Source organism: Hermetia illucens, chromosome 5 (genome assembly GCF_905115235.1).
Source record: "Hermetia illucens chromosome 5, iHerIll2.2.curated.20191125, whole genome shotgun sequence".
NCBI lineage: Eukaryota > Metazoa > Arthropoda > Insecta > Diptera > Stratiomyidae > Hermetia > Hermetia illucens.
In genome coordinates this window covers 92,210,253-92,235,616 of record NC_051853.1, presented here as the reverse complement: position 1 = coordinate 92,235,616, position 25,364 = coordinate 92,210,253, and the positions used below count along the sequence as shown (strand labels likewise).

General features: G+C 41.2%; 1 protein-coding gene across 3 annotated transcripts in view; it reads left to right on the top strand.

Moving 5' to 3' along the window:
- Positions 1-25,364, top strand: part of LOC119656739 (teneurin-a) — a 769,843-nt gene that overhangs the window by 478,684 nt on the left and 265,795 nt on the right. For all 3 annotated transcript variants that reach the window (XM_038063287.1, XM_038063286.1, XM_038063288.1), the window contains one exon: positions 4,711-4,817. In XM_038063287.1, coding sequence (XP_037919215.1) covers positions 4,711-4,817 — 107 coding nt within the window. The remainder of the gene's footprint in view (positions 1-4,710; positions 4,818-25,364) is intronic.

The window sequence follows — 25,364 nt, the reverse complement described above, 5'->3', positions numbered from 1 at the left end:
TCGTAGGACGGGTTCCAGAGGTCCGGCCCTAGGATGGATCCCTGTGCTACTCCCGACGTGATTTCCATCCTCCTTTGGCCCTCTAGTGTAAGTCTTATTTTGATACGGTTAATAAAAATGCAGCCCGCCATCCACGTACAGTTACTTCTGAATAGTCCGCATTTTACCAACTGCTGTAACGGGGATTGGAGGTTCTGGCCTGTCCGTTTGGACTCTTCAAGCGGCCGAAGATCGAATGAAAAATGATTCGGCTAACCGGCCAGACGTACTTGTTTAGGCTGTTAGCGATAATTTATTGTTTGTTTGGGATGTGAACGAGAATTTTATGGGCATTTTTATCGCTGGTGAACATTTTTAATAAATCCTCACACACAAAAATATCTCAAATTCACGTCTCAAGGCTTTCCACGTCCTGGATTGAACTAATGATGTGGATGGTGCATTCAATTAAACTGGTGGGGGGGGGGGTGCACTGCGGGCTCTGGCGGCGTAACCGGCAGGCCGAACGGCTTTACTTACAAGAATCCAAGCGAAGTTCATTGATTAATTTTGCTGTCCGAGGAAAGTGATATATGCCGAAAAAGAGTGCTAGGTATAGTTATACGGTTGGCATTCGTGCATTGCTGCACTGGTGCATAACATGTAATAGCAATTTAATGAGGATTATTCTCACAGCATTGACGAATTTAATTCCTTATTAACCAATCCCATAAGTTGATCATTCAATTTTTCGAATAACACTTATTGCAATTAGGAAATAAATACATCCCGGTGTAATTTGGTTGATGGAGCGAAAATTTTGAAAAAAGTACTAAATTCCAAGTTCCAAATTCTGCTGATCGTTTTTTATCCTCCGGTTGACGACCTGCCGGTTGCTCCTGAGATTCGTTGCTTTACGCCCTTTCAAGCTAGAAATCGAAACCTTCCTGGCAACTCTGGACGCTGGCGTTTCTTCATCATTCAGAACATTCTTTATCGGAAAACATATCAGAGCTAATCCCAGCTGCACTTCTTTCACTCATCTGCGAAACATGCGGTATTGAAAGATACACAAAAAAAAAGCAATTCAAAAAGTAGGGAATTAGTGCAAACGGAAGAATTATCTATAACTGTATAGATAGTAAACCAAATTTATAAACAAACATCACGCGATTGTATAAAACTTTTATTTTAACAAAGAAAATGTTTAATTGGCATTTGTTTTCCGTGGCAAGTATACACACTGTTTGTGGGAAGTATTAGACTCTTTCAGAAAACTGACGTAACTTTCACTGGCTTCTACTGGCCAGTGAACTACTATACCCATACGTCACTTGAGCTAATTCTTGCTACAGCCTCGATTTGACAGAAATTGGAGGTTTGAATTTCGACTATTCCTTTAACTAGCCACTTTACCAGAGATGTGACCAGAGATGCGCCGTAAGAACGCCGGTTCTCTGGTTGATAGTGATGCAGAGCAAGTGCTACACATATAGGACAGGAGCAGGGTGAAGTGGTGGCGTATGCTGATGGTTTGGTAATATTGGTGCCAGGGATGGCTCCCTCCGTTATAAGTGAAATTATAGAAGTGGCGCCTGTAGGCCTGCAAGAAGACCTTTGTAAGGAAATGAGGTTTCCTGCTGAGGACACAGCCGCAGTTCGTTTTATCCTAGCATACGGTTATATTGTCTGGTACAGCCGCTGAGAAAATAATAGGATTCAAATAATCTACCCAGCAGATGCTCTTAATGTTCTGCTATACCTCCTCACTTTGGACCTCTGTCCGAGTACGTCAGTTCTGATGTTAGAGATCGAAGACGTACGGCCATAGTAACTTCCCAGGCGAAGTACCAAGGGATGTCAGAACATTTCCTAAGGACTACACCACACCGAAGTCAAGTTTCAAGATGGTCTGAGAACTCGGTGCGGAAATTTTCTCGAACACACACAGCGTACCCGTTTCGTCTACCAGTATTTGCCAATGTATTCCAACAGAAAGTTATGACGATGTTGGAAGCCTGCCGATGGCCGGGACATTTTTTAAGCCCAAGGTGTAACATGACTATTCTGATCAACAGCCAAGCGGCTATTAAGGTTTTGTACACAGTAGTGACATCATTCGGGGTGCTGGGGCAGTGCAGGGACCCGTTGAAGTCACCTTTCTCTGGGTTCCTGGTCCGAGGAACACAGAGGAGAATGAGCCGGGTTCCTGGTCCTAGCAACATAGAGCACAATGAGCGAGGGCTCTGCTCTTCGCAGACGTTCGTTAGACACAGTCAGTGCCCGGCTCGTGACTGTAAGGAGGGGAGTCTACTCGCACAATTTAGCACCTAGCGCTGACTTTCGATGGCGAAGGCTCACCACCTGCGCCAAGCCATGGAGGATTTGGTCCGCTTATGACAAGACCCGATCGCAAAAGCTCTTGTGCCAGACGCTTGCAAACGCATACAATATTATGGCGGTTTGCGCGGGGCACTGACATACATGCGACCATGCAATCAAACTGGGCATACCTTAAAATTCGCATTGCCAAAGTTCTGGAAATGACGGGGAAACCCTAGAGCACTTCCTTTGTGATTGTCCAGCTCCAGCTAGAACCAGGCTACGGACACTACCTAAACCATTCTCCTGCGGGAGATCTCTAATTGCAAGCTGGGAGGACTCCACGTGAAAGTCACGTGCTGGTTCTCAAAATCTTCCTTGCTCTTACCACAGTAGTCATGGTCTTCGGAGTTTGTGGCATCAAAGCGGCACAACACAGCGCTAATTGGACTTATCGGGTGTTACACCCGGAATTCACTGAATTTCCTAGATTATTGCGTGTGCCTTCTGTGTATCTATCTTTTTATGATTCAAACTGTTCTTTCCATTTAAGTCCATTCAAATGAGTGTTAATTACTCTAGCTCGACGCAAGATACTACACCGTCGTTAGAAAGAAATGATCACGTTACAAAAGAATTTAACAAAGCTGTTTCATAGTTTCTTTTGGGGTGAAAGAATCAGTCCGCGGATATCACCATCGTAAGTTCTTTAACAGTCGGAGAGATCTACCAAGGAAGTAGGCTTTGAAATGGAAATGCAGATTTCGTTTTCCAAACCCCAAAAAAACTTAAATATTTTCAGTAACTTTACTTTACTTTACCCCGAAAACTTTAAGTCCTTCTTCTGAGTTACATTACAACATGAAAAAATACGTTTCGAACCACCCGCTGACGCAAATGTCCAATTCCTCGCTAACATGAGCTGAAAGTATATATTACGCAACTGGCTTCAAATTTCGTTAGCATTCACTTCCGTGATTGTCTCAAGAACAAACATTTAGACACGTTTCAGGTTGTAGAACAGTTTGCATGCAAATAATAAGGGCCACGTGTAATGATTTATCGATTGACATTCTCATTAGCATCGCAAAACCATTAGACTCATTTCAATCTACGCCTACCCTAAAAATTCCCAGATTGCACGCTCCTTCAGCAAAATGCTATTGACCTTTGGCTTTTCCATCATTTGACATATTTTAACAAATGTCATGGAGGGCACGCAATTTCTGTTAATTGCTGAATAATTCAGTGACTACAATAATCTATCTTTCACTATTTAAGATATTTGCTCTGAACACAGTTGGCGCAAAGCTGCAATTTTATAACACAAATGTCCGAGAAACAATTACAAGGAAGGCAATCAACGGGTTGAAAGCAGTAAGGGGCCCGTTTTCAAGAACAATAGACAGCTGCATGTGCGTTTTAAACTCATTCAGGGAATTGTTCCAGTCCAGGTGGTTCTGTATTACACGATGCCTGAGCAACACATAAATTACGGAATCATCGTGCCCCAGATTAGTCCTTCTGCCAAGACTACTAATAACATAAAAGCTTAAATCCCACTTCACATGCCTAATGCTCATTTCATACCATTCGCCACCTGAATCCTAGAAAAATAGCCTCAATTTCCATCCGACATAACTAGCGTAGGCATCGCCGTCAGTACACCTTAGTTGCGGAATCAGACCACGTAAATATTTCCACTTTGTGCTTGAATTGCAAATTTTCCAAAAAAGGAAAGTCTTTCCGCCTTTTACTACTGCTGTCATCATCCCCGGCAATTGGATGATGATGTAATTAAAATTCACTTTATGCCTAGGAAAAAATGGGAAAGATTTTTCAACTTCTTTTGAAATTTGTTATTTTGACATATCTGAGAGCTTGAACTCACACTGGACGGGATGCATTGCGCTAATTTTTTGCAATTTATTACAAGTTCAAACTCGAGCTGAACCTTATGCGGCCCTTGATGCCGGCGACCCCTCTGGTTCGTCCCATCTAGATACCTCCTTGGCTTTGTGCTCCATTCTTTGATGCAAACGAACGTAAAACTAATTAAAAATTGAATTAAATGGCAATGGGAGAAACGCAAGGACGAAAAAAACTAGAGGAGGAAATAATGGAAAGTTTTATGAAATTAACATTTTCTAGTAATTGAAAAGGAAAATATCTAGGAAGAAAGTTGCTCGCCAAAGTTTATAAGGCTTGTGCGGAAGGTAGGCGAAGAGGGTCCGCAGATTAGGATAGGCCGCAAGTGAAGCGGTATCCGGATAAAGGAAAACGGTTATAAAAAAGAAGGAACATTTATGCATGAAAATTAATTCAGTCTATTGTTACGCAACGTCCTTCATTGTTTTCTGGCTTGAGATTTTCTTACGCTTGTTTTTCTTTTGAATTCTTTACTTGCAGGTTTCACATAGACAAAAGATGTCAGCACAGATGTTCCTGGAAGTGTTTAAGTATCGCCTTAATTCTATTAGCCGTTGGATTAACAGCAATGCTGGCCTATTTTGCAGGTGAGTTGGCTTACAGAAAAGATAAATATTGTGAAGTAATTATTATGACAAAGCAGGAGTTCAAAGGAATTTGAGCGAGGATGAGATGCATAATTTTAGAAATATACTGAGTTGTTGGTATGATGAAATGAGGTCGCTTTTCGCTCCACTAGTTTCTAATAGAGAGATAATTGGTTGGATATTTATCTGACGATGTCTTTGTTGAATCTTTGCTTTTCAGCGGTATATTTAATACGTAATAGTAAATATGTGGCATCAAGCCTTGAAAAAAAAATCCATAAAGACACAAAATGTCCATTGGACTTCCAGATTACAATGTAACCCAACATACTATTATTAAATTTACTATTGCTAGCCCAAAATAGTAGAAAACCATCGATTTTGCAAGCAGGATGCAATAACCAGCAATAAAAAGTTTTGTTGATTATCCTGTAGAACACGAAAAGCGTTTGGGGGTATGTCAATAAAACTTTGTCTTCAAGTCAAAGTAAACGGGGTAGTTGTACCTGTTCTCTAAAATCGACATTTAAAGGCATTGTTTGCCTGCTCTTCAGCCTGGATGTTCGTCAGTGACTCACTGCCTAACGCAGGCCTGCCGTGTCCTTCCTTCATTTCAATGAAGTTTCTCGAGAAAACTCGAAACTTGGGGGAATAACTGTTTTCCCTCTCCCTCTCATCAGTGCTACGTCTGTAAGCAAACCACTTGCACTCTTGATGTAAGGAAGCGAGACTGTCTCTTTGGACAAAAATCATGTGCAGTAAGCGATAAAACCAGATCAATCAAATGTCGTTATAGTTGATATGAGTATCGCACATTTGTTAAATGTAGAAGACATAAATTAGCCCTTAATCGCGTTACCTGGAAGAAAATCGGACAAAAAATCAAAACTAAAATTCGGAAAGATTGTTTCAAGGCAATCGAGAGGAGCAGAAAAGAGGTTACCACCCTGCCTTGAGTTTTTCTATGGACTTGAAAGAAGGAACTTCAGCAAAATTAGATTGATTGCTCGATTCCAAAGAAAGGGGAAGTGGAGGAGCACACAATATCCACCCCGGCTCGAATTTCCTGCCTCTGATTCTGCCTGCAGCTTTAGCTTCTACTTCCATGAGGAAATGGCTTCATCTGCCTTGTGGTTTGTGTGCGCATGAGGTGGAGAGAAGTACAGCCTCTGAGCAATCATCTCGGAGTGGTCCACTGTGCTCGATTTCCCCGTCTAAAGTGATATTCCAGATGCGTTTATGTATCGTAGTGTCCTGTTACCTGTTACTTGTTCTTATGGGAAGCTTATTCCCAGTTTTTGATACCACCATTTGTCAATACTCCGAAACTCCGATTGCTAGTCCCGATCCTGAAAGGGAGGAGAAATTGAACACTCTTTTGAGAAGGCATTCGAGATTTCAACCCCCTGCTGTTTAGTTATCTCTGTAGATCGCACTATACTACATCTGTGTATAAATCACCTTAGAATTTGATGTTGCGGTGGTTATTCGAGGTAACATTAATCTTGAATGGTTTCTTCCAACTCCTTGGTCATGGCATTTACAGTGCTTTCATCTCCTCCAAATGCCGGCGTATAATAGCATGCATTATTATCAATGAAAACAAAGTTTTTATTGGAGAATTCCAGAAACGATATGATGTGTGCCTGCAAGACCTTTTCCAGATAATGTCGCGTAGTAAGTCCGCATGCGGCCGCTACATGGGCCTGTGATGAAGACAGGATCCATTTTTGCTTCTAATTTTACGCTTCCCTCGAAGATCTGCTGCCAAAAAGTACCTACTCTGAGATGCAGAAAGAAGTAAATGGCTATGAAAATCCCGGGATACTTGTGTTAGACCCAGTTTGTTTTCTCTGGGCTTCAGGCTAACTTTCTAGCTTGCATCAAACAGAAATGTAAATTCGAGATCCGGAAGACATTACAGAAAGTAAATTCATTTTTTTAATATCCCTTCCAATACTATACGCGTTGCTGGCTGTTTTTCCTTTCAACTCCAAATGGACAGAGGATAGATATGGAATAATTTCGAGCACCGCAGCCGGCGTAATACTCATCACTCCAGCCATACTTAGGTAATCAAGCCGTTAGATCTATACCAATAGCTTGCTGCTTGCGCCTAGTAAAGTTCCGTCTCTGCCACCTTGCCAATCGCATTGTCGTAGTATCAGAGTAATCTACAGGATTCCGGATGCTGTTCCTGGTTATGACTCTTCCGCATTACCTTGACGTCGAAATGTGCTCATAAATTGTTAACTATTTGTACCACCTAGAGTTGCATCCCTGATATTATAAGAAGGATAGTGGGTAGCTACCCTACCTAACGTTTCTAGTGAGCTAGCTCAGATACTATAAGTCGGTTAGGGAAGCACTTACTGTGAATTACCTGTAGACTTTCATTCACAAGGTTGTACATTTTCCGACAATTATTACGACTAAGTGGTACGCAAATGCTAGCGCGAAGACCTTTGCGTCCTGTAGTAGCCATAATAAAGTTTCCATTACTAGAAGCGATAGCAAAGAAAGGAGAACCCCGTAAAACATCCTGCCTCGGTAGGAAACCCACTGATCAATGTGTTCATCTTTCTCCATTCCAGCATGTAAAAAATTGAACTAATTAGCAAAGGATCGATGCCATGCTCTCTTACTATATCACAAATCATTTCATCATCAATGCGTTGCAACGAGGCATAGTTGACTGTGTCCAGACGACTGGGCTGTCGTAGCAGAAGGTCGTGGTTACAATCTCACTTGTGGCAGAAGCGCCGACGATTATTATTATTAGGGTTGACTGCACCTTGAATATCGACGAATGCACTTAAGGCGTATTGTTTTTCAGATATCGAGTTCTCAGTTTTTGGTGTGAGCTCATGGCGCACTATTTATGAAAATGTTCCTTTCTTGTGGGCATGTTTGCCTATTTTTTATTTTTGGGGTTTGAGTAGGTGAATGCGTTGCAATAAATGACTGTGTTGGACTCTCGCATGGTACACTACGGACTACCAACTAAACACCTTTCCCATCGTCAACGAGAACCCGAATATAATGGTCAACAAGACTCCACCTGTCAGCACGCCATTAGCCGATTTAAGGCCGATTTGCTCGAAAAAAGCTCATCCTTGAGTTGACCATCAATCAGAGGTACTTAACTATTGGTTTTCACTGTTTTAATTACTCACTCACCGATCGATATGGGACGCTTTTTTTTAGGTAGGATGACTACGTCTGTTTTTTTCCAGCGCAAGGCTGAAACCATAAGAAGTCATCCATCCGCTTACTCGTTGCATTAATGCACCAAGTCTGCTTTGTGCCAGTTCAGTGCGTCCGGCAACAAGTGTCGCAATATCATCTGCATAAACGACCAGGCGCGACTTTTCTGGCACGCCGAGTCTTTCCACACTATCCTCCTCTAGCCCTCCCCTAAGTTTCTAAAGGAGACAGCGATCTCTCAGATAATGCGAGAGATAACTCAGCAGAGTGCTAGCATCTCTTTACGTAATTGAAAGGATTTCTGGCGTTAAGCGTGCCTTAGCACGGTTAACCGCACCTACGATTTTGATAACGGCATTCAATATGTATCCAACTGCTCGAAAACTGAACTGTCTTCGGGACAAATCTGTGGCAGAACATATCGCTTCAGCGAGTCTATTCCTAATAGGTTCTACAAGCACATTCTCGCCAGTATCAAGTATGCAAAGTGGACAGTATGCAGATAGCATCTAAGGGTCACTTTTCCCTTTGTTGATAAACATAAGCCTCGCCACCTTGCCTTCTTCAGGCATACGTTGATTGAGCCAATCATTAGGTCTGGCCGATGTTGGAACACTAGTTTGTATACATATGTCGGGATACCATCGGTCCCTGATATCTTTTTATTTCTTGTAGAGAGTACTGACGTTATCTACCGGTACACCTGCTCGGCCGTAAGTCAACAAGAGTTCCGCAGAGCACCAATTTTTCGGGTTACCAGTTTATAAACGAGTCCCCACGAGTTATCGAGCAAGTCCTGCTAGTAGCGAATTTTGCCCCCGGTCGTTTAGACGTTGTGGCAAGCGCCGAAGTTTGTGACACTCCTTTCGGGGCCCGGCGATTTCCGCCATCCAATACAATACAACAGTTTGATATTTTTCCATTCTTTGTACCGAGAAGGCGCCTTATGCTTTGTTTTCATTCGAAACGCACATAATCTTTCATTAACTGGACAACAAAACTAATCCCCGAATTTCATCAGTTCCATCCAAAACAGCCCCCAAATACAGAACTTTTGTTGCCTCCAAGAACCTAACTTCTCGGAACCATAACGATCTAGCAAATGGCTATAAGTATCTTCAGCTTAATTTTTAGAGAAATGCATTGCTTTTATAGAAATGCAGTGAAAAATTGTATCTAAACTACCCTACAAATATGATGTAGACAACAGTGTATCAACACATGAAAGTGCATAAAGCAGCAACTTCAATTCTGTCATCAAGCAGTTTTATAATCGATTGACGCTCAATTCGCAGCTTTGAGATCCTTTTTTCACCATCTAAACAAACATCCCTCAAGTAGCAGCCCACCTACTTGCATTAGTGCCAGATATTTGGATATTACTTTCATTTTTTCAGATAAATCATAATCAAGCGGCCGAAATATTGTAGAAACCGAAACGTATAGTGAGGACAGAGAACTAGGCGTTAAAACCAAATCCACACACTCGAACCGCATCCACGAAAAGCGTCAGGAAAATCCTTTACTTCACATCGTATAAACTTTAACCGAACTTTAATTCGTTTTGACAAATTCAAAGTGAATTAAAAACCTCTCCACTATGCGCAATTACGGCAACTTTTGTTCAGTTCAAACTATAAGGACTCTACCGAGCGGGAACAGTGGATATTCGAGAGAGCTCAAATAAAAGGATGTACTCTGTCCTTATTGTTCTTCGGCTCTTTTTCCTGTGACCACCCTTGTACTGCCGAACCCTTGCGAAAATGTTGGGTAGTATGGGGAAACCTGGCTTCGAGCAGCGGCTGGAATGGTGCTCCCTAACTGGCCATTCCGCCGAACCGAGAAATCGGAGAAGTGAGGATTCACGGAGCAGAGAACGCTCAAGTTGCATGCAATCATGGAACATTCAGTGAATGCTTTCGTGGAGTCTAGAGTGCAGTGAAGCCAGTTTCTGCCTGTAGATGGTATCTAGAGATTTCGGCATGTTATGTAACTGGCCTGGTTCCTGGTGTGGTTTCTATAGTGGCAGGTCTTGAATGGTAGTAGTTGAAGCATAACCTATTTTATAACTGTCTGCAGTCGTTTGTCTCTCTGACGTAAAATCGATGATGAAAAGAATTTGATAGTTTGGTAGAGGCCACCGTAGCTATATTGTGGATTCATAGCTTCATATTCCGGTATGGCTATAAGCAGCTTCAGTTCGGTAGGAGTTACCATTATCACAGCCGAAGGCTTATTTGTATCCCCCGTCAAAATTAAAAGGAGAAAAGGCTGCGGCCTACTTATTTATATCACAAGCTTTTGAATATTTACACTGTAGATCTGCCTCCTGATTCCTTAATAAGTAATGCCATATCAGCGTTAGGTCAACCAAAAACCAGCAATATGGTCAGTCTTGTCCTTTGAAAAACGGGAGGCCTCTCATCAAATAAATGACAGTGCCTCTCTTGTGGCAACACCGGTCTGCTGTTAAATTACTCCATCCGATATGGCCATTGTGGCCCAATTTCTCATCCTGCCTCCCACACCACTCGCGGAAGCTTATTCCCTTTTGTTTTTCATTCTGCACAAAACCGAAATAGATATTTCTCTGCCTTGATGTAGACGGATGGCGATGGTTGCGCTAGTGTAATGTTTAGAATGCGCTTGTATAGCCGGAAGTTGTATGTACTTGAAAGCTTTTTGGGGTTGTTTCCCTTCTGTTGCTGTACAAACCCCTTCCTATGCTTTTCGTGAATGCCATCCGAGTAAGCTTTTTGCTCATCCACTCTATAGATTCCACCGTGTTATGGCTGTTCCAATTCTTTATCTGTATATATGCACGTATCTGTAGCTGGGAAACTTGTTATTTTCGGGGATCAAACAATGTGGTGTTATGAAATAACATGCGCTTCCGTAGATCTCGGCCTCGGTACGCTCCACTATGCATCCATACGTGTTGTCTGGCTCTGGACCCTCTTGTGCTTTTCTATTGTGAAAAAGGAAGAAGGACTCCATAATTACTACTTTGGATGCTTGAATTGATTCAAATCTGTTTTTGTGGTGCTAATGGCATAACTTTTCGGCAGCTTCAACATTTCCTTGTACAATCATGCGGTAATGCCGTTATTTCAAGTCATTACCGAATTTTTCTGAAGTTTTTCACTCCCTCGTTTTCACTGCTTGATGGTGAGATGAATTTTGTTTGCAAACAATCATAATTACATTGTACAACTTGGCGCCACGGGTTTAATAGGATGCATTATCATGACGTGGTTAGCGTTGTTAAAAAAATCAGAAATTTCATTATTTATTTTATACATGAATACAATTTGGCCTGTCGCCCTGTTTCCTGTCCCCTGTATGGTAGCTCAAATTCACGAGTGTGGAAAGATATGCAAAGGTTCAAGTTTAATATCGGAAGAAAGGTCAGTGACAGTTTTGCATCCGAATTTATGTAGAAAAATAGATATTTCAACATAGTTTTTCTAAACATTAGATTAGTATTTACAGTTAGGCTAGGGGACAGTTAGTATTTACAGTTAAGCTAGGGGACAAGATATTCCATTCTACGGCGCAGCAACCGTCCCGGTTTTGCCCAGAAGTCTACCAATTCCATATCCCTAATACCTGCCTGGCGTCCTAGCCAACTTTATCGCTCTATCTGGGGCAGGGTCTACCACGTCTTCTTTTTCTACCATATATATTGCCCCTGTAGACTTTTGGCCTGGATCATCCTTACCCATACGGATTAAGTGACCCGCCCATCGCGACTTATTGAGACGGCTTTTATCCACTATCAGACGTTCGTGGTATCACTTATAAACTTCATCGATATGTAGGCTGCGGAATTCTCCATTCTTGTAGGGGGCCAAAAATTCTTCAGAGCATTCTTCTCTCGAATGCGGCTAAGAGTTCATAATTTTTTATTGCTAAGAACCAAGGTCCCCGAGAAATATATGATGGCTGGCAAGATCATTGTTTTGCAGAGTAAGAACTTTGATCCTATGGTGAGATGTTTCGAGCGGAATAGCTTTTGTAAGCAGGAATGGGCTCTGTTGGCTGCCATCAACAGTGCACGAATTTTCTCGCCATACCTACCGGTTGTGATTTTCGATTTTTCATAGGAGAAATTATAAACAATTCCATAGTCAAGAAAAAGGAGATGAGGGAAATCCTGCCTGAGATGGAGCGATGATGATGAAGTTGTTAATGGTAAAAGATCTCGATAGTAATCCTGCTACTTTTATACGGCATTGTTCAGAGTTAGCCTAGTGAGTTTTATTACTTCAGTCGGGAAACCGAGTTTTCCAAAAGCTGATTACAGTTTTACCCTGGCTATGTATCATAGGCAGCTGAGTCCATGAAAAGATGGTGCAACTGACGGCAATTTTCCATTTCCCGCAAGGAGAAAATTTGATCTGTTGTTAATTTGGCTAGAGTGAAACATCTTTGGTATCAGCTACTGTGTGATTGTCTCGCTACGGTGAGCTTATCCTTTGCACAGCATTAAGTGTGATGATAATGAAGTTGAAGTGCGGTCTCAGTGAAAAATGGAGGAAAATAAATAACAATATCAACAAAATGTGAGGTTGGATGCCTTATACTCGACTAAAGATATTACTTTTGATATTACCTTTTGCCTCTCCCAGGGTCCCTTTTCCGCTCGATGGAGTTCGTGGTAAATATCAGCACGTATTTGGGTTTTTTGGACTGGCTACATTGACCGCTTCTTCTTCCATTGTGTTGCTAGTTTACAATCATCATCGAACCACTCGTTCAGATTTTTTTTTTCTACTGGAGCCAAACCTGGTTCCCAATGCGCGTTCCTTCGGTGATATTAAAACAAGTAACAAGGAATTTTTTTATTATGCATATACACAAATTTTTCAGGAGACAAGTGCTCGTTTCATCAATCCTTAGCTAAGCAGAGAAGCTACTTGTTTTAATATTAAAAATTCCTACAAGGATCAGAAACGGTATCTATTTTTAGTTCTTCAGGTAGGTGTGAAAATCATTTGTTGATACTTCATCTGCAGAACATCTCCTGCTTCTGCTAGTGCGGTATCCATTTCTCCAATATAGGTGTTACCGAGGAATTGGCTATTGGATTTGTATATGTGCGTGTTTGGGGTGGGGTAGAGTCAAAGCTTCTGAACACTCAGACCTTAGTGCTCCATTGTACTCGATTCCATCGCAGGATTTCCGTTAGTGGATGTAATCCTACCTGCTGCGGTTGAAGCACATCAATACCAACAATCTGATATCTGATGCGTTCATAGGCAGGGCATTCACATAGAAAATGTTCCGTGGATTCCGCTCATTACAAGATGGACACGCATCATCTTGTATAATTCCTATTCTGAACATATGCCCAGCTAGTGTATTATGATATGTTTATTTGGTTCTGACAGGAAAAGTTTGCTGTGTCTAGCAGCATTAAGACTCAGCCACCTGTCATTGTGGGAAGCTTGTTCCTTGTTTTTGATAGCAGCATTAGCCAAAGCTACTGGCACTCCAATTACTAATTCCGGTCCGGGCATGGGTTCCCCCTCTTTTGCTAAAGTATCCGAGATTTTATTCCCCTCCACACCACAATGACAGGGTATACAGAGTAATTCCACCGTATTGAATATAGAAACAGAGCTCAATTGGTTTTTACATTCCTGAACGATTTTTGAAGTGATCAAAGTACTACTCAACCTGCATTAACTACCGCTACAGATTGCGATGCGCTTGGCTTTCAGTGTTTCCTGTTATTTGATTGTTACTGTTTACTGTTATTCAGGCAAGGATCCTCATCCTAACGTAATTATCGCCTAAATATTTTATGGGTCATATTAAGTACTATCCGCTTCTTCAACATATAATCTTCAGCGTTTCTCTTCGTTACCCAATTTCAAGTCTTCTAATAGCCGCAAATTAGGGCAGAAAATCACATTCATTAGCAAAGCTGCATTGTAAATTGCAGCTATATTGGTTTTCCCAGTTCTTCTTATCTTCATCAATCATATTATTCCTTTCTTTCCACAATTTCTTCTATTTGTGCATGCGTTGAGGTTGTTCGGATTTTCTAGACGCCAAATACTGCACATACGTTTTTGACAAGCTCTAACTCGAAGTTTCCCTCCACATTGCTACAAGTTCAGAGTTCAGATTCCATCTCAGACTCACCGCAACATCTCCTTTGCAGAACATCAGCGTCACCATGCTGACCTGCTTTATGGTGCTTTATCGTTATGTCGTACGGTCCGTCTGCAAATATAATAGAATCGTTGTCTACAGAGAGACTTAGGTAAATGTTTCACTGCCTTAACTATTGTCAACAATTCCCGTCGCATGTCTTAATAGTTCCTTTAAGGTGATTTCTTTTGGCCTTTACGTCGATAGTAAGTACATACGGCAAGGAAACTTGACAGCTTGTGAAGGTTTCTGGGCGTTGATCATTTTTTCACTGTCTCAATTTTCTCTCCTTCAGCGTTAACTTTATGACTACAGTCATTCATCTTTGTTTAGAACAACGAACACTTATGGGTGGTTGATTTGACTCCTTCATCCTGAATTCATTGTAAAACATCCTACAAGCTCTTTAGATGAGAACAGAAGTCTTTTCTCATGACTGTAATGTCGTCGTAGTAAACTAAGTAACCCTGTATTAAGGAATCCATTAATCCATTAAAGTAATATTTCCGACATTCCTTACGACTGAGGTTAAATAAGTTTATGTACGTACCCATGATAACCTTCTTTAGGTGGTTGCAATCATTTATTGATGCTTCTTCCATTGAGTCCTGTTTATATTCTAACATTCATCAAGGCAGACGGTCACGGCATTTGAATAATACGTGGTCAATTTGATTGAAAATTATATGGCGTAAAGAGAACCACATTTTTTACTTATTTGAGGATTAAGGTGTCCGAAACAAATGGAGAACAACTCACTCTCACTTTTTTGGTTCACGGAGCCCTTGTACTGAGCTTAGCTTCCAAAGTTCAAAAATCAAGGACAAAGACGGCTTACGGTTTCAGTCAGAACAGCGGCAAATCATCACATGTTGCCTCCGCCCTAAGAGCCAGACACCGAATGGTTTCCTAGATCTTAACGCTCTTCTTTTAAATATTCGCAAAACACAAGTTAAAAATAAAAAAGGTTAACCGGGGTTCGATTTTTTGTTTGCGTATTGAGGAGTCGTGAGTCGACATCTACTTGATGTCGGACCGGACCAAATTGAAAACAGTTCACTCTCAGTTTTTTGGTCCACGGACCCCTCGCACTGAGCTATCCAAAGTTCAAAAATCAGGGACGAAAACGGCTTACGGTTTCGTCCAGGGCAGAGACAACTCATCAGATACTGCGCAGTCATGTTGTGTTTCGCGAATATATAAAAGAAGGGCGTTAACATCTACGAATCCCGGCAGCCACGCTGCCAGGGCAGGGGTGAAGTAGCATCTGATGAGTCGCTCCGGTAACCCTGTTTGACTGCGCTTTGGACTTCAGAATCATCCTAGATTTTACCCTGACGCGTGACATTTCGCGGACCCATATCTGATGATCTGATAATAGTTTTCAATTTCTTCGGGGTTCCCTTCTGCATAAAAACTCTTAATATGCTCACGAAATTTGAAAGATCATCATCATCACAAAAAGAACTCAAGACAACACCAGCCCTCTAACTTTACTGTATATGTGTGTATTGATCGCTTATCATTTCACCATAGAGAGGTGAGGCTTCACCAAGTGTTACCCAATCGTGCTAAAGTGTTCCCTTCAGCTCACACACTCGTAGGATTATTGAAAACATCACGGCAGCCTGTAAGCTCTTTCTTGATGCGATATAATACCTTACTGAGGTCATTGTAGTTTGCGGCAGCCGCTGATTCCCTGACTAAAACAATGATAAATTTGCCTCCATCTCTGCCTCCGTCTCTGATATCAGGCTACTGGCGCGCCTCTATTTACAGCGATCATCAGGACTGTCAACTATCAGGGATGTGGGAAACTATATGACTTGCGCCGGAGATGAAAGTACTTTTTATGATAGCACTAACTGTATAAATATTGGCAAATTATTCAAAATTTCTTGCGTTTATGCATTATACTGATAGACGAGGCATGCTCGAAGCTCTTCGCTTCTGCTAGTGGATGCTATGCAAACAATGGTTTAGGATAAGTGAGGGATCCTAAGTCCACATCGACTTGATGTTGGACCGGACCAAATGGGGAGCAATTTTTTGTTTTTATGCAAACAACGTTAAGCTTGTTGGTGTCTTTCGAAGTCTGTATCAGCGCTGACCACGGTCTGATTAAATGTTCGGTACTGGTCAGCTGATGTCAAATCCTGTAGTTTAATGCTATCCCGCTAATGGTGAGGTGATGAAAGTTAACTACAAATCTTTCGCCTTTATCATTCCCCCAGTAACGTATTCGCTATTACATGTTCGGACCCCTTCACCTTTAGGATGACCCTTTAAGGAGCTGCTTATAAAAAGCATCCGCCACTTTATCGGAAATCTCCGTTGGTGGGTACTAATAGGTTATTGCGATGGACGTTAACTTGGATGGATATTTTGTCTGAAAGCGGTTCCCATGGTCATGAGAGCCCTAAAAGTTGGTGTCAGAGGACAGGCCTTATTCGGGGGGCTTTAGTTGTCTTTTACATCTTTTTTATTTTGAGTGATTTCTGAATGCCTAGTTTACAGGTTGACTATTGCAACGAAATATCTGCTTCCTTATTTTGCAGTGCAAATGGGCTTTAGTTCTCTTTCTATCTGAGACGCTATGGCAGGGTACCAAAACAGAATGGGCGAATTCTTGTATCAAATGTAAATTTTCCCACCCACCGTTATCTCTAAAAAATCATCCCATTTTTATAAAAGGTTCTCTAAGTATCTCGCAAAACGCATTTGTTTAGTGATACTCTTCCGTGATGTTACAAGCAAATTTATATGTTTACTTATTCTTGAGATTCGATACTATAAAGCGTGTGTCGACCAAAAGCATCATAACTAAAGGACCAAAATTCGTTAGACACTGATTCAGCCCGAATTGGATTCGGGAAAAAGTACCACTAACATATTATGTATTCGAAAATTCTCATCTATAATATTTTCGTATAAAGCCTATCTCTTTACCCACTTCACAAGTAAAAGGAAATCTTCGACATCTCCTTCAGTTGTATCATCCTATATGCTTCCCTTTATTAAATTTCCAGCTACCATCATTCATCACTTTGTTTATTTTCTGCACTTCCCTTTTTGGAAACGGATGAATGAAAATGCTATTAAACTAACCCATCCGAACCCGATAGATTGTACAGTATATAAACTCGAACAAATCAATATGTAATGGTTACATGTTGAGGGTGACTTTGATCACCCTCAGCGGCCATATTTCTTGTAATCATCCACTGTTAAACCACCCGTACCAATGTACGTAGTTGTATACTCTCGGTTTATCCGATTCATCCAAGAAAGACTCCTTGACTATCTTATATCTACTCCAAGGCCACACTCTATGTGGAAGATATCTCCTTTTCACAGAATAGATCACATTCAAATCTAGGAGAAACCCATATCCGTCTATCCGTTCCTACATTGCCTGATAGTGGCCTTCAAGCGTCGGCGGTAGGTAATAAAGGATAGGTTAATGTAGCCAGGAATCGATATTTTAATCAGAAATATTTCGAATGCGAAAGGATAGCGTTAACTTGCGTCATTTCTTGCTTTGTTTGTGGGACTCGCAAGAATGTAATAGGGTATTCCAGGCTTACTACAACAGGGAAAAGACACGTTCTATACATTTATTATTTATTTATCGTTACGGTTTTTAGGAAATCAAATTGGCAATAATTGCTACTAAGTTACGGTTTTTGGTTTAGATTCTTTCAAAGAAGTGTTTTATGTATTGTCTAAGCCTTCTGAGTTTCTCGAGTCTCGAAGTCCTCATGGGAGTAGCAATTTGATCAAAAAATCTGCGGATAGGTATTAACTCATTCAAAAAGAAGGCGCACCGAAGTTTCTGGCTCCTTTTTCCAAATCCAGATCAACTTGATAGAAATGAGTTGTCTAACGGAGTCTGACATTTCAAGTATTAACGGACTACGATAGCGTTACATATTACCTGAGACACTCCTCAAACTGCTCTTTAAAGGCAATAAGGAATCAACTATCGGCGCTTTCGTCAACTGGAATTAACATGGAGTGGGAGAAGAATAAAACTCGAGGCTGATTACTCCTAAATTATAATTTAATTTTCGTAATAATGTTGACTTTCATGTTATAACAACTTTGCTGAATTTGTCCTGTCCTGTCCTGTCAAAGCGTAATCATGTTAAGTTAAAAGAGTGGCGTGCAACCTACCTGGCTGTTGCACCAACGATGATATGCTTTATTTAATTTGAGTTTTTTCGCCCTCTAATTGTGATTGAATTGGATTCATGGAACGATTTTGGTAGAGATGTCCCATTTCCTTGTCACATTTTGTATTGCTCTTAGCAACGTGTGAAACGATATCCTCTAGCCGAGGCGCAGCTAGAATTCCGTCTTGACCTGGTTCATGAATCAGAGTCTACATTGAATTGACCAGCACGTTGTGTTTAGTTACTCTACCCTTGCCAGTTAGCAAGACGACAGCACCACATTAATGAAACGAGCTTCATACAATAAGTTATAAATCATATTAAAATTTATCATTTGAACGTCAAAGTAAGCGCCATGTTCATTTGGGAAAGGAGGGCTGAGCCACTATTGTTTGAATTACCGCATCTCAGGTACTCTCATTACCTGGGGCTGGTTTTAGACAGTATGCTTCAACGGTACAGTATTACACATCAACGGAGACAACTAACACAGAGCAGAAGAACGGTTTGCATGAACAATTTAATGTAGTCCAGGCGAGGTTTCCTAAAGGTGACAATGGGATCATCATGGGTAATCTGAATGTTCAGTTAGGCCTTGGTATATATAGGCCATCGGGAAATATGCCCTTAGTAATTATAACAACAATGGCCTCGCCATTTCTTACATTGTTCGTGCACAAAGTCTGCAATAAGTGAGTTGAATTTCAAGTGATTAGCAACGCACGAATAATCAAATCGGCCAAAGTTTAGAAGCTGTTTTCTTGATGTATCTAACACACAACGCGGACATTTTACAAGGTTGGAGAGCTGCAGAATTATTTTACTTATTGGTCAGCATGCTTTGAGAATATTGAGGTTGACGATGAGCGTTGGACCTCCATTGAAACTGTTCGTTTCTCAGGTATTACTCAGTTCGTCGGCCGCGTCACAAGACTTTGTTGTCTGAGGAATCGTAGAGGCGAACTGATAAACATAGACGAAATGTGACGAAAGTAGCCAGTTTAAGCTCTGATACAAATTTCGGGAGAGACATTATATTACGTGATATAATAGAACCAAATTTACTATTTCGCCGAACAAGGAAGCAGAAGCTGCCGCAAGTAAGAAGGGTGCTCAACCGTGTAACATTAGTTAGTCGCCATAACAAACAGATACGGATACAGAAGCGAAATCATCTCTCTCTTCAATGTGATCAAATGGGTAAAGGTATCGGCTTTGATAACTTCTTCGAAAATTAGTAGCAGCCACTCCAGTTTTGACAGATCCTTTTCTAAGAAGTGGAAAAAAGGGATGATTCCGAGAAAGAATACTCTTCTTAGGTGTGACAATTGAACTCTCTTTGCTAACTTTGCTACAGTCGGGTTTGTACCACTACCTGGTGTACCACAATGAGCTCCTTCGAATTGCATGGTGGTGCATTTCCTCTAGTTGTTTCCTTTTCTGCATCTTAGTTTTTTTTGGGTCAACGAAAGGAACAGATCGGGTTTTGAGAAACTTTTTCCATGAAAGTCGAGTGAAATTCGGTCAATTAATTTGACGTTTCCAAAAGGTCAGACCGGGAAATAGACGGTCGCTATTCTAAGATTTCCAGAAGATAGACTAACCGGCTGAGCAGTCGAGAGTGCTCCTTTCGGTTACCGGAAGCAGTTCTGTGGCGCAGACTCCTAAGAAGAATTATCTAATTCTTCCATTTGGAGGTGCGTGGAGCTCTGCAACTCAGTCAAAACATAATCACTCATGAAAATCACTGTGTACAGGGCTGATGCAGAACACATCTGTAGAGAAATGCGTCATCGTGGGTGGGCTTATAGTTAGCTAAGTTCGGTCTCGAACAAAAAAATATAAATATTTTAAGATATCAACCGAATTTTGACAAAAAGAAAAATGAAACTTATCACAAAGGCACAGAGAAATAGTGCAGTAAAAACTGCCAGTAGCGGCAACAGAAAATAAGGTAAAAATAATGAAGTATTGAAATTAATTAAATTAATTAAACGTCAACAAATCTAAAAGTGATTGGAAACCAAAAATGGATAAAAAAATTCTACTATTAAAAAGATCCTTCACTCCAAAATATTCTACTCCTCCTTTCTACCAGAAAATCTCCTCTATGCCAATCAGGCCCTGATGGGGCAGGTTCTTTTGACACTCAAGCTCTTATCCCATCATAAAATAAAAATAAAAGGATCGACCACGGATTGCATATTTTTGTTGCTTTAGGTGTCTCTGGTGATCGTGAAGTGAGACTTCTGGGTTATTCCTTTCTTCTTAGCATTTCAGGACGTGAAAATGCCTCTAAGAATTTCAGAGGTAAGTAACTCTAGAGTGAGTGAACTATGAAAATATTCGTAGAGACAAAGGGTCAACACTAACTGGCGATCACGAAAAAATGGCTGGTGGTGAATCTATCACGAGGGGTTTTTCATGATGGATGAATGTTGCCTCCAGTACTTATTTCACAAACAGGCTCAGGACAGACAAGCTTCTAAGTATTCGATTTGCGAAATGGTCCAAAGTATAGATCGTCTAGCGATGTTTTGGACAGTCACCTTGCGCCGACTCGAATCCCGAAATGTAGGGGAAAGTCAAGATAGAGCAGACGAAAAGTGGTCAACTGTTCGGTATATAGGCGGAGTTGCAAAGTTTTGTTTCTAGCCCAGCCGTGAAGATTTCATAGCAAATTCTTGGTAAGTGCATTTATGACGCAGGAGGAGACTAAACAGGGAAAATAATTTAAGGTTGTCTGCGAGGATGCAGGGAAGGTCATTAAAATAGGAATAGTATGGGACAAGCATAGAGCCTTGGGGAACACCAGAGGAAGTAGGGAACGAACGGGATGCGTCTCTATGAAAAAAAATTCTCTGCAGGAACGGTGTGATAATTATAAGGAGAGCCATGGGATGATTGAAGAGGTGAAGTTGGGCAGAGAGTTTAGAGAGGTGAAGATTGTGGTTAGCTAACGAGAATTCACTTGCCAAGATCGGTTTGAACATCAAGGTCGATGATAAGCGACTGCAAGGCCGGCCGAAACAACGGTGGCTTGATACGCTGGATGGGGAATTAAAAGCCTCGCGATTGCATCCAAATCAGGCATTTGGTAAAATGAAATGGCTAAACCGATCACGACGAGCCGACCCCGGTTGTGAACGGGGCAAAGGCTGAAGAAAAAGAAGAAGAAGATTGTGGTTAGCGGCACCAAAGGCTTTAGGCAAATCATTGTAAATAGAGTGCACCTCCTTTTGTAAATTAAGGCATTTAACAACGTAGTCCAGAAGGTTTAAAGCAGTAGATCGATGTTTAACAAAAACCATGCTGTTCTTTCATTATGAGGTGGACCAAGTCAGTCAACTAGGCCTCGAAGTATTTTTCGAGATTTTTGGAGCAAGTTGCGAAAAAGGGAATAATAAGGACCTCTTTCCAAAGGCGAGCAAAGTAATATTCTTCAAAACTTTTGTTGATGATTAGGAGCATGGGAGGGAGACGTATTGTTATATTTACCAAAAAGGAATAAGTTAGCAAGCCCATTGGAACCAGATCTGGCATTGGTGTCAAGATTACCACTCTACTCCACTACTACTACTCTACTCAACCTAGGAAGGACGGGAAGACACGTAAGAACAAGCCAGGTCACAAAATTGTTGTGACTAAAGTGGGGAAAAGTTGGATGGGATTATGGTTTCAGATCACTGAGAGCAGGGGTGATATCTTCGATAATCAAGCACCGCTTATGTACTTTTTTAATCACTAACTTCCCAATGAAGGGCATATCCTTGAAATGAGCAAGGTTGTCTTTCTAGAAAGGTAGATCTGCATGGTGGGCCAAGATATTGTACAAATTTCTAAGGGCTTGATCGCAGGTTGAATTAGATAAATCACAATCCCCATCGATTTAAGTTAAGGTTAAATCGAGACGTTAAATTTGCGTAGATTTAAACTTAGAGCAATACAATGATATGTAAGTAAATATGGATAGGTAGCACCCGTGCAGGTTGGAAAGGAAAAGATCGAAAGCGTGGTCCAAGGGATTTTTGGTGGCTTTGAATTACAGGGCGTAACGAGTGTTCATAAAAGAAGAGAGTGGAAGCAAGAGTGGGGGGAGAGGGAGCGTGAGAAGCAAGGATAATTAGGCCAGTTGACAATGGGAAGGGAACCTGACAGTAAGGATTTCAGACATACTCTCAAACAATTCCTCACACAGGTGAGAGAGGCGCAGAGAAGTACATAAAAGATACAATATACGGAGAAGGTTTGCAGGGGGTGAGACATAAAGCAACACAATTATTATATAGAGATCCAGAGAAGGTGAAGGCCCAGTTGGCGCACAGTGGATGTTTAATTGCACCTGTAAACTTATGGGATGCCTTTTGTATCGGTAGATGCTATCATATCATATTGTGTTCGTCCATCCTAATAATTGGATTGCAGTTGCCTGACGGTAGTCGTAGCAAAACCTTTATAGCAATCATTTCTACTGTCTAATTTCGACTATTATTCAGGCAACTAAATAGCGTAAATCGTATATTGGATGTGTTTCACTCCTCTTGACTCAGTTCTAATTAGGATTCTATTCTCAACAGTGTGATTATAGAATTTCGTCACATTTTCCGATCTTACATTTGTACCGATCATCTGGAATTTTCCAGCTTACAGAAAATATAAATGCATCTTGGCCAGCCCGTGGATGGCTGACTTAGGACTCCCTCAATTCCCTGAACAAAGCTGGTTTAACTTAAGTCGGCTTAAGGCTGACTTCTATTAGCTGGATTTGTTCTGGTTAAAATAGCATCTTTTAGCTACTTCGGCCACGCTGCTCCCAGAGAAGAGGTGAAGCAATGCCTGATGAGTTGCTTCTGCCTTGAATGAAATTGCAAGTCATATTATTGATATAATGCTTTTTAGGTTCTTTATCCTTCTTTATAAAATATGGATATTTCTTTTCAATTGTTATTTCCATCACTAGCACTTGTATTGGGCAGATATTTTTGACAGACTAGAATCCAGGGTTTTCACCTGTTCGCTGTGCGTAGTTGGATGAGAACTGTCGTTTCGGCTTTGATTGACTTTAATAAAAACCTTGACCTGTTTTTTTCTTTTCCTTTATTCTAAAGTCATTTCCTCTTTCCGCTAATTTAACTGCCTGGACCAATTTTTTATTCTTTAGCCTCTAAAATTCGCTCCCACTATTCGTACAACGTAAACTGTGTCCGTGTATTGCCCATGAACCAATTTATTATTTCTGATTTGATTTTCCGTCTCTCTAATCGCAAAACCATGAATCGATACCGTGCAACATCCCCATTCCTCGAAGCGTTCCTAGTCTTTTTGCGTAACAACTGCGCACACTTTGATAACGAAGTAACCCCCAAAAACGAGAGGCAAATGGCATCGAATCGGGAAAGCCATAGAAACATCGTAACATAATATCTGACCCATAACGATACATTTTCCTTTAAAGACGTCTTCGACGTTGTCGAAAGCAACTTGGTAACGAAAGTTTGAGATTTCAAAAGGTATCAAATTACTAAATTAATGGAGCGCCTCGCTGCAAAACCACACAACATCGTACCGCCAACAACAACAACTGAGCATGCAGAGACGAAGCCCGAGAGGGACTCACCCAACAACGCTTTGACTTCAAAGTCATGGTGGTCCAAAAACGTATTTTTCTTCTCATCACAAATTGACAGGTTTTTTGGGTGGATGTATCAATAACATTAAGGTCGGCTTTCGTCTGGATCATTCCTTCGTGACGTTGGAGCGCGCAGCGGGATAGATGGAACAGGCAACGGTGGCGACGTAATAGAGTGTATCCTTACATGTGATAATGTACCACGGTAATACGTCAAAGGAATGCGGAATGAGAAGCAATTTCGAGTCCTGCCATTCAAAGCCTTTGCATATATGGAACGTCGACGACGACGACGATGTTGCTTCTATTAATTCAACTTATTCGTATGCATGTTACAAGTGGGCGTGATAGTGGGGGTAGCAGATCCCATTGAACTTTTGAAACCTTCATACGTATATTCCACTGTGCACACACAGTACCCTACATTCCGGCGATGTCCTGTACGGGGGCGGAACGCGATTGCTACATGAAACAAAATTGTTTCGAAGCTTGCATGTCATTTAAGTCTTTGGGAAACTGCAATTAGCCGACAGCTCTATAAATTTCCTTTAGCTTTTCATGTCCCGGAAATTTATTCTTCCCGTTTCACCACCTCCATCGATATTTACTGTCAAGTCCTATAAGAGAAACATTTTGTAGGTGTTACAACTGAACCTCCTCTGACATTATTATGAAATACAATGTGTGGAAAAAGACTGCACGAACGATTTCAATAAAACCGAAATGGGGGACTCGTGAAACTCTGTGAGCACGGAGACGGGAATGTTACTTCCAACTCACAAGCCTCCAATGTTGAAATACTCCCCGAACTATATTTTAACAGTTGCATTAGTGTAATGAGGAAAGTATCTTTAAGACACCTATTTGGAGTTCCTGGTACACATTTCAATCAAATCTCAGCAAACTAGATTTTGAATTTACTCGAAAGCAGGCTAGCGTTTTTCCTTCGCGCAACTGTAAGCAAGAAGAGTCTATGTTGCTTTTAAATGAGCACTGGACGCAATGTACACATTAGGGAACTAAAACGAGTCCATTACAGTTTATGGGACACAACAATCAAGTGGAAATTCGATCCAATCGCAGTCTTACTCCTTTGCCGTGCACTCGGTTTCGTCCTTAACTCCCAAGTTCACTATGGCAGTGGCACCACGTCTCCAGTTAATTGTATCGCTAAACGAACTTATCGCGTGCCCAAAGTGTTTGTAATTATGACTTGTAGGCATAATAATTAGATCGCTACGCTGGCACCTCATTAAAACGTGAACACCAGGACGTTTATGTAGTTCGGACCCGCTTCCGATTCGCATTTGAAATCTATTACTCACTCGAACATGCTTAATGTGATTCGGATGCCTAAATAAATTAAGTGTCCAG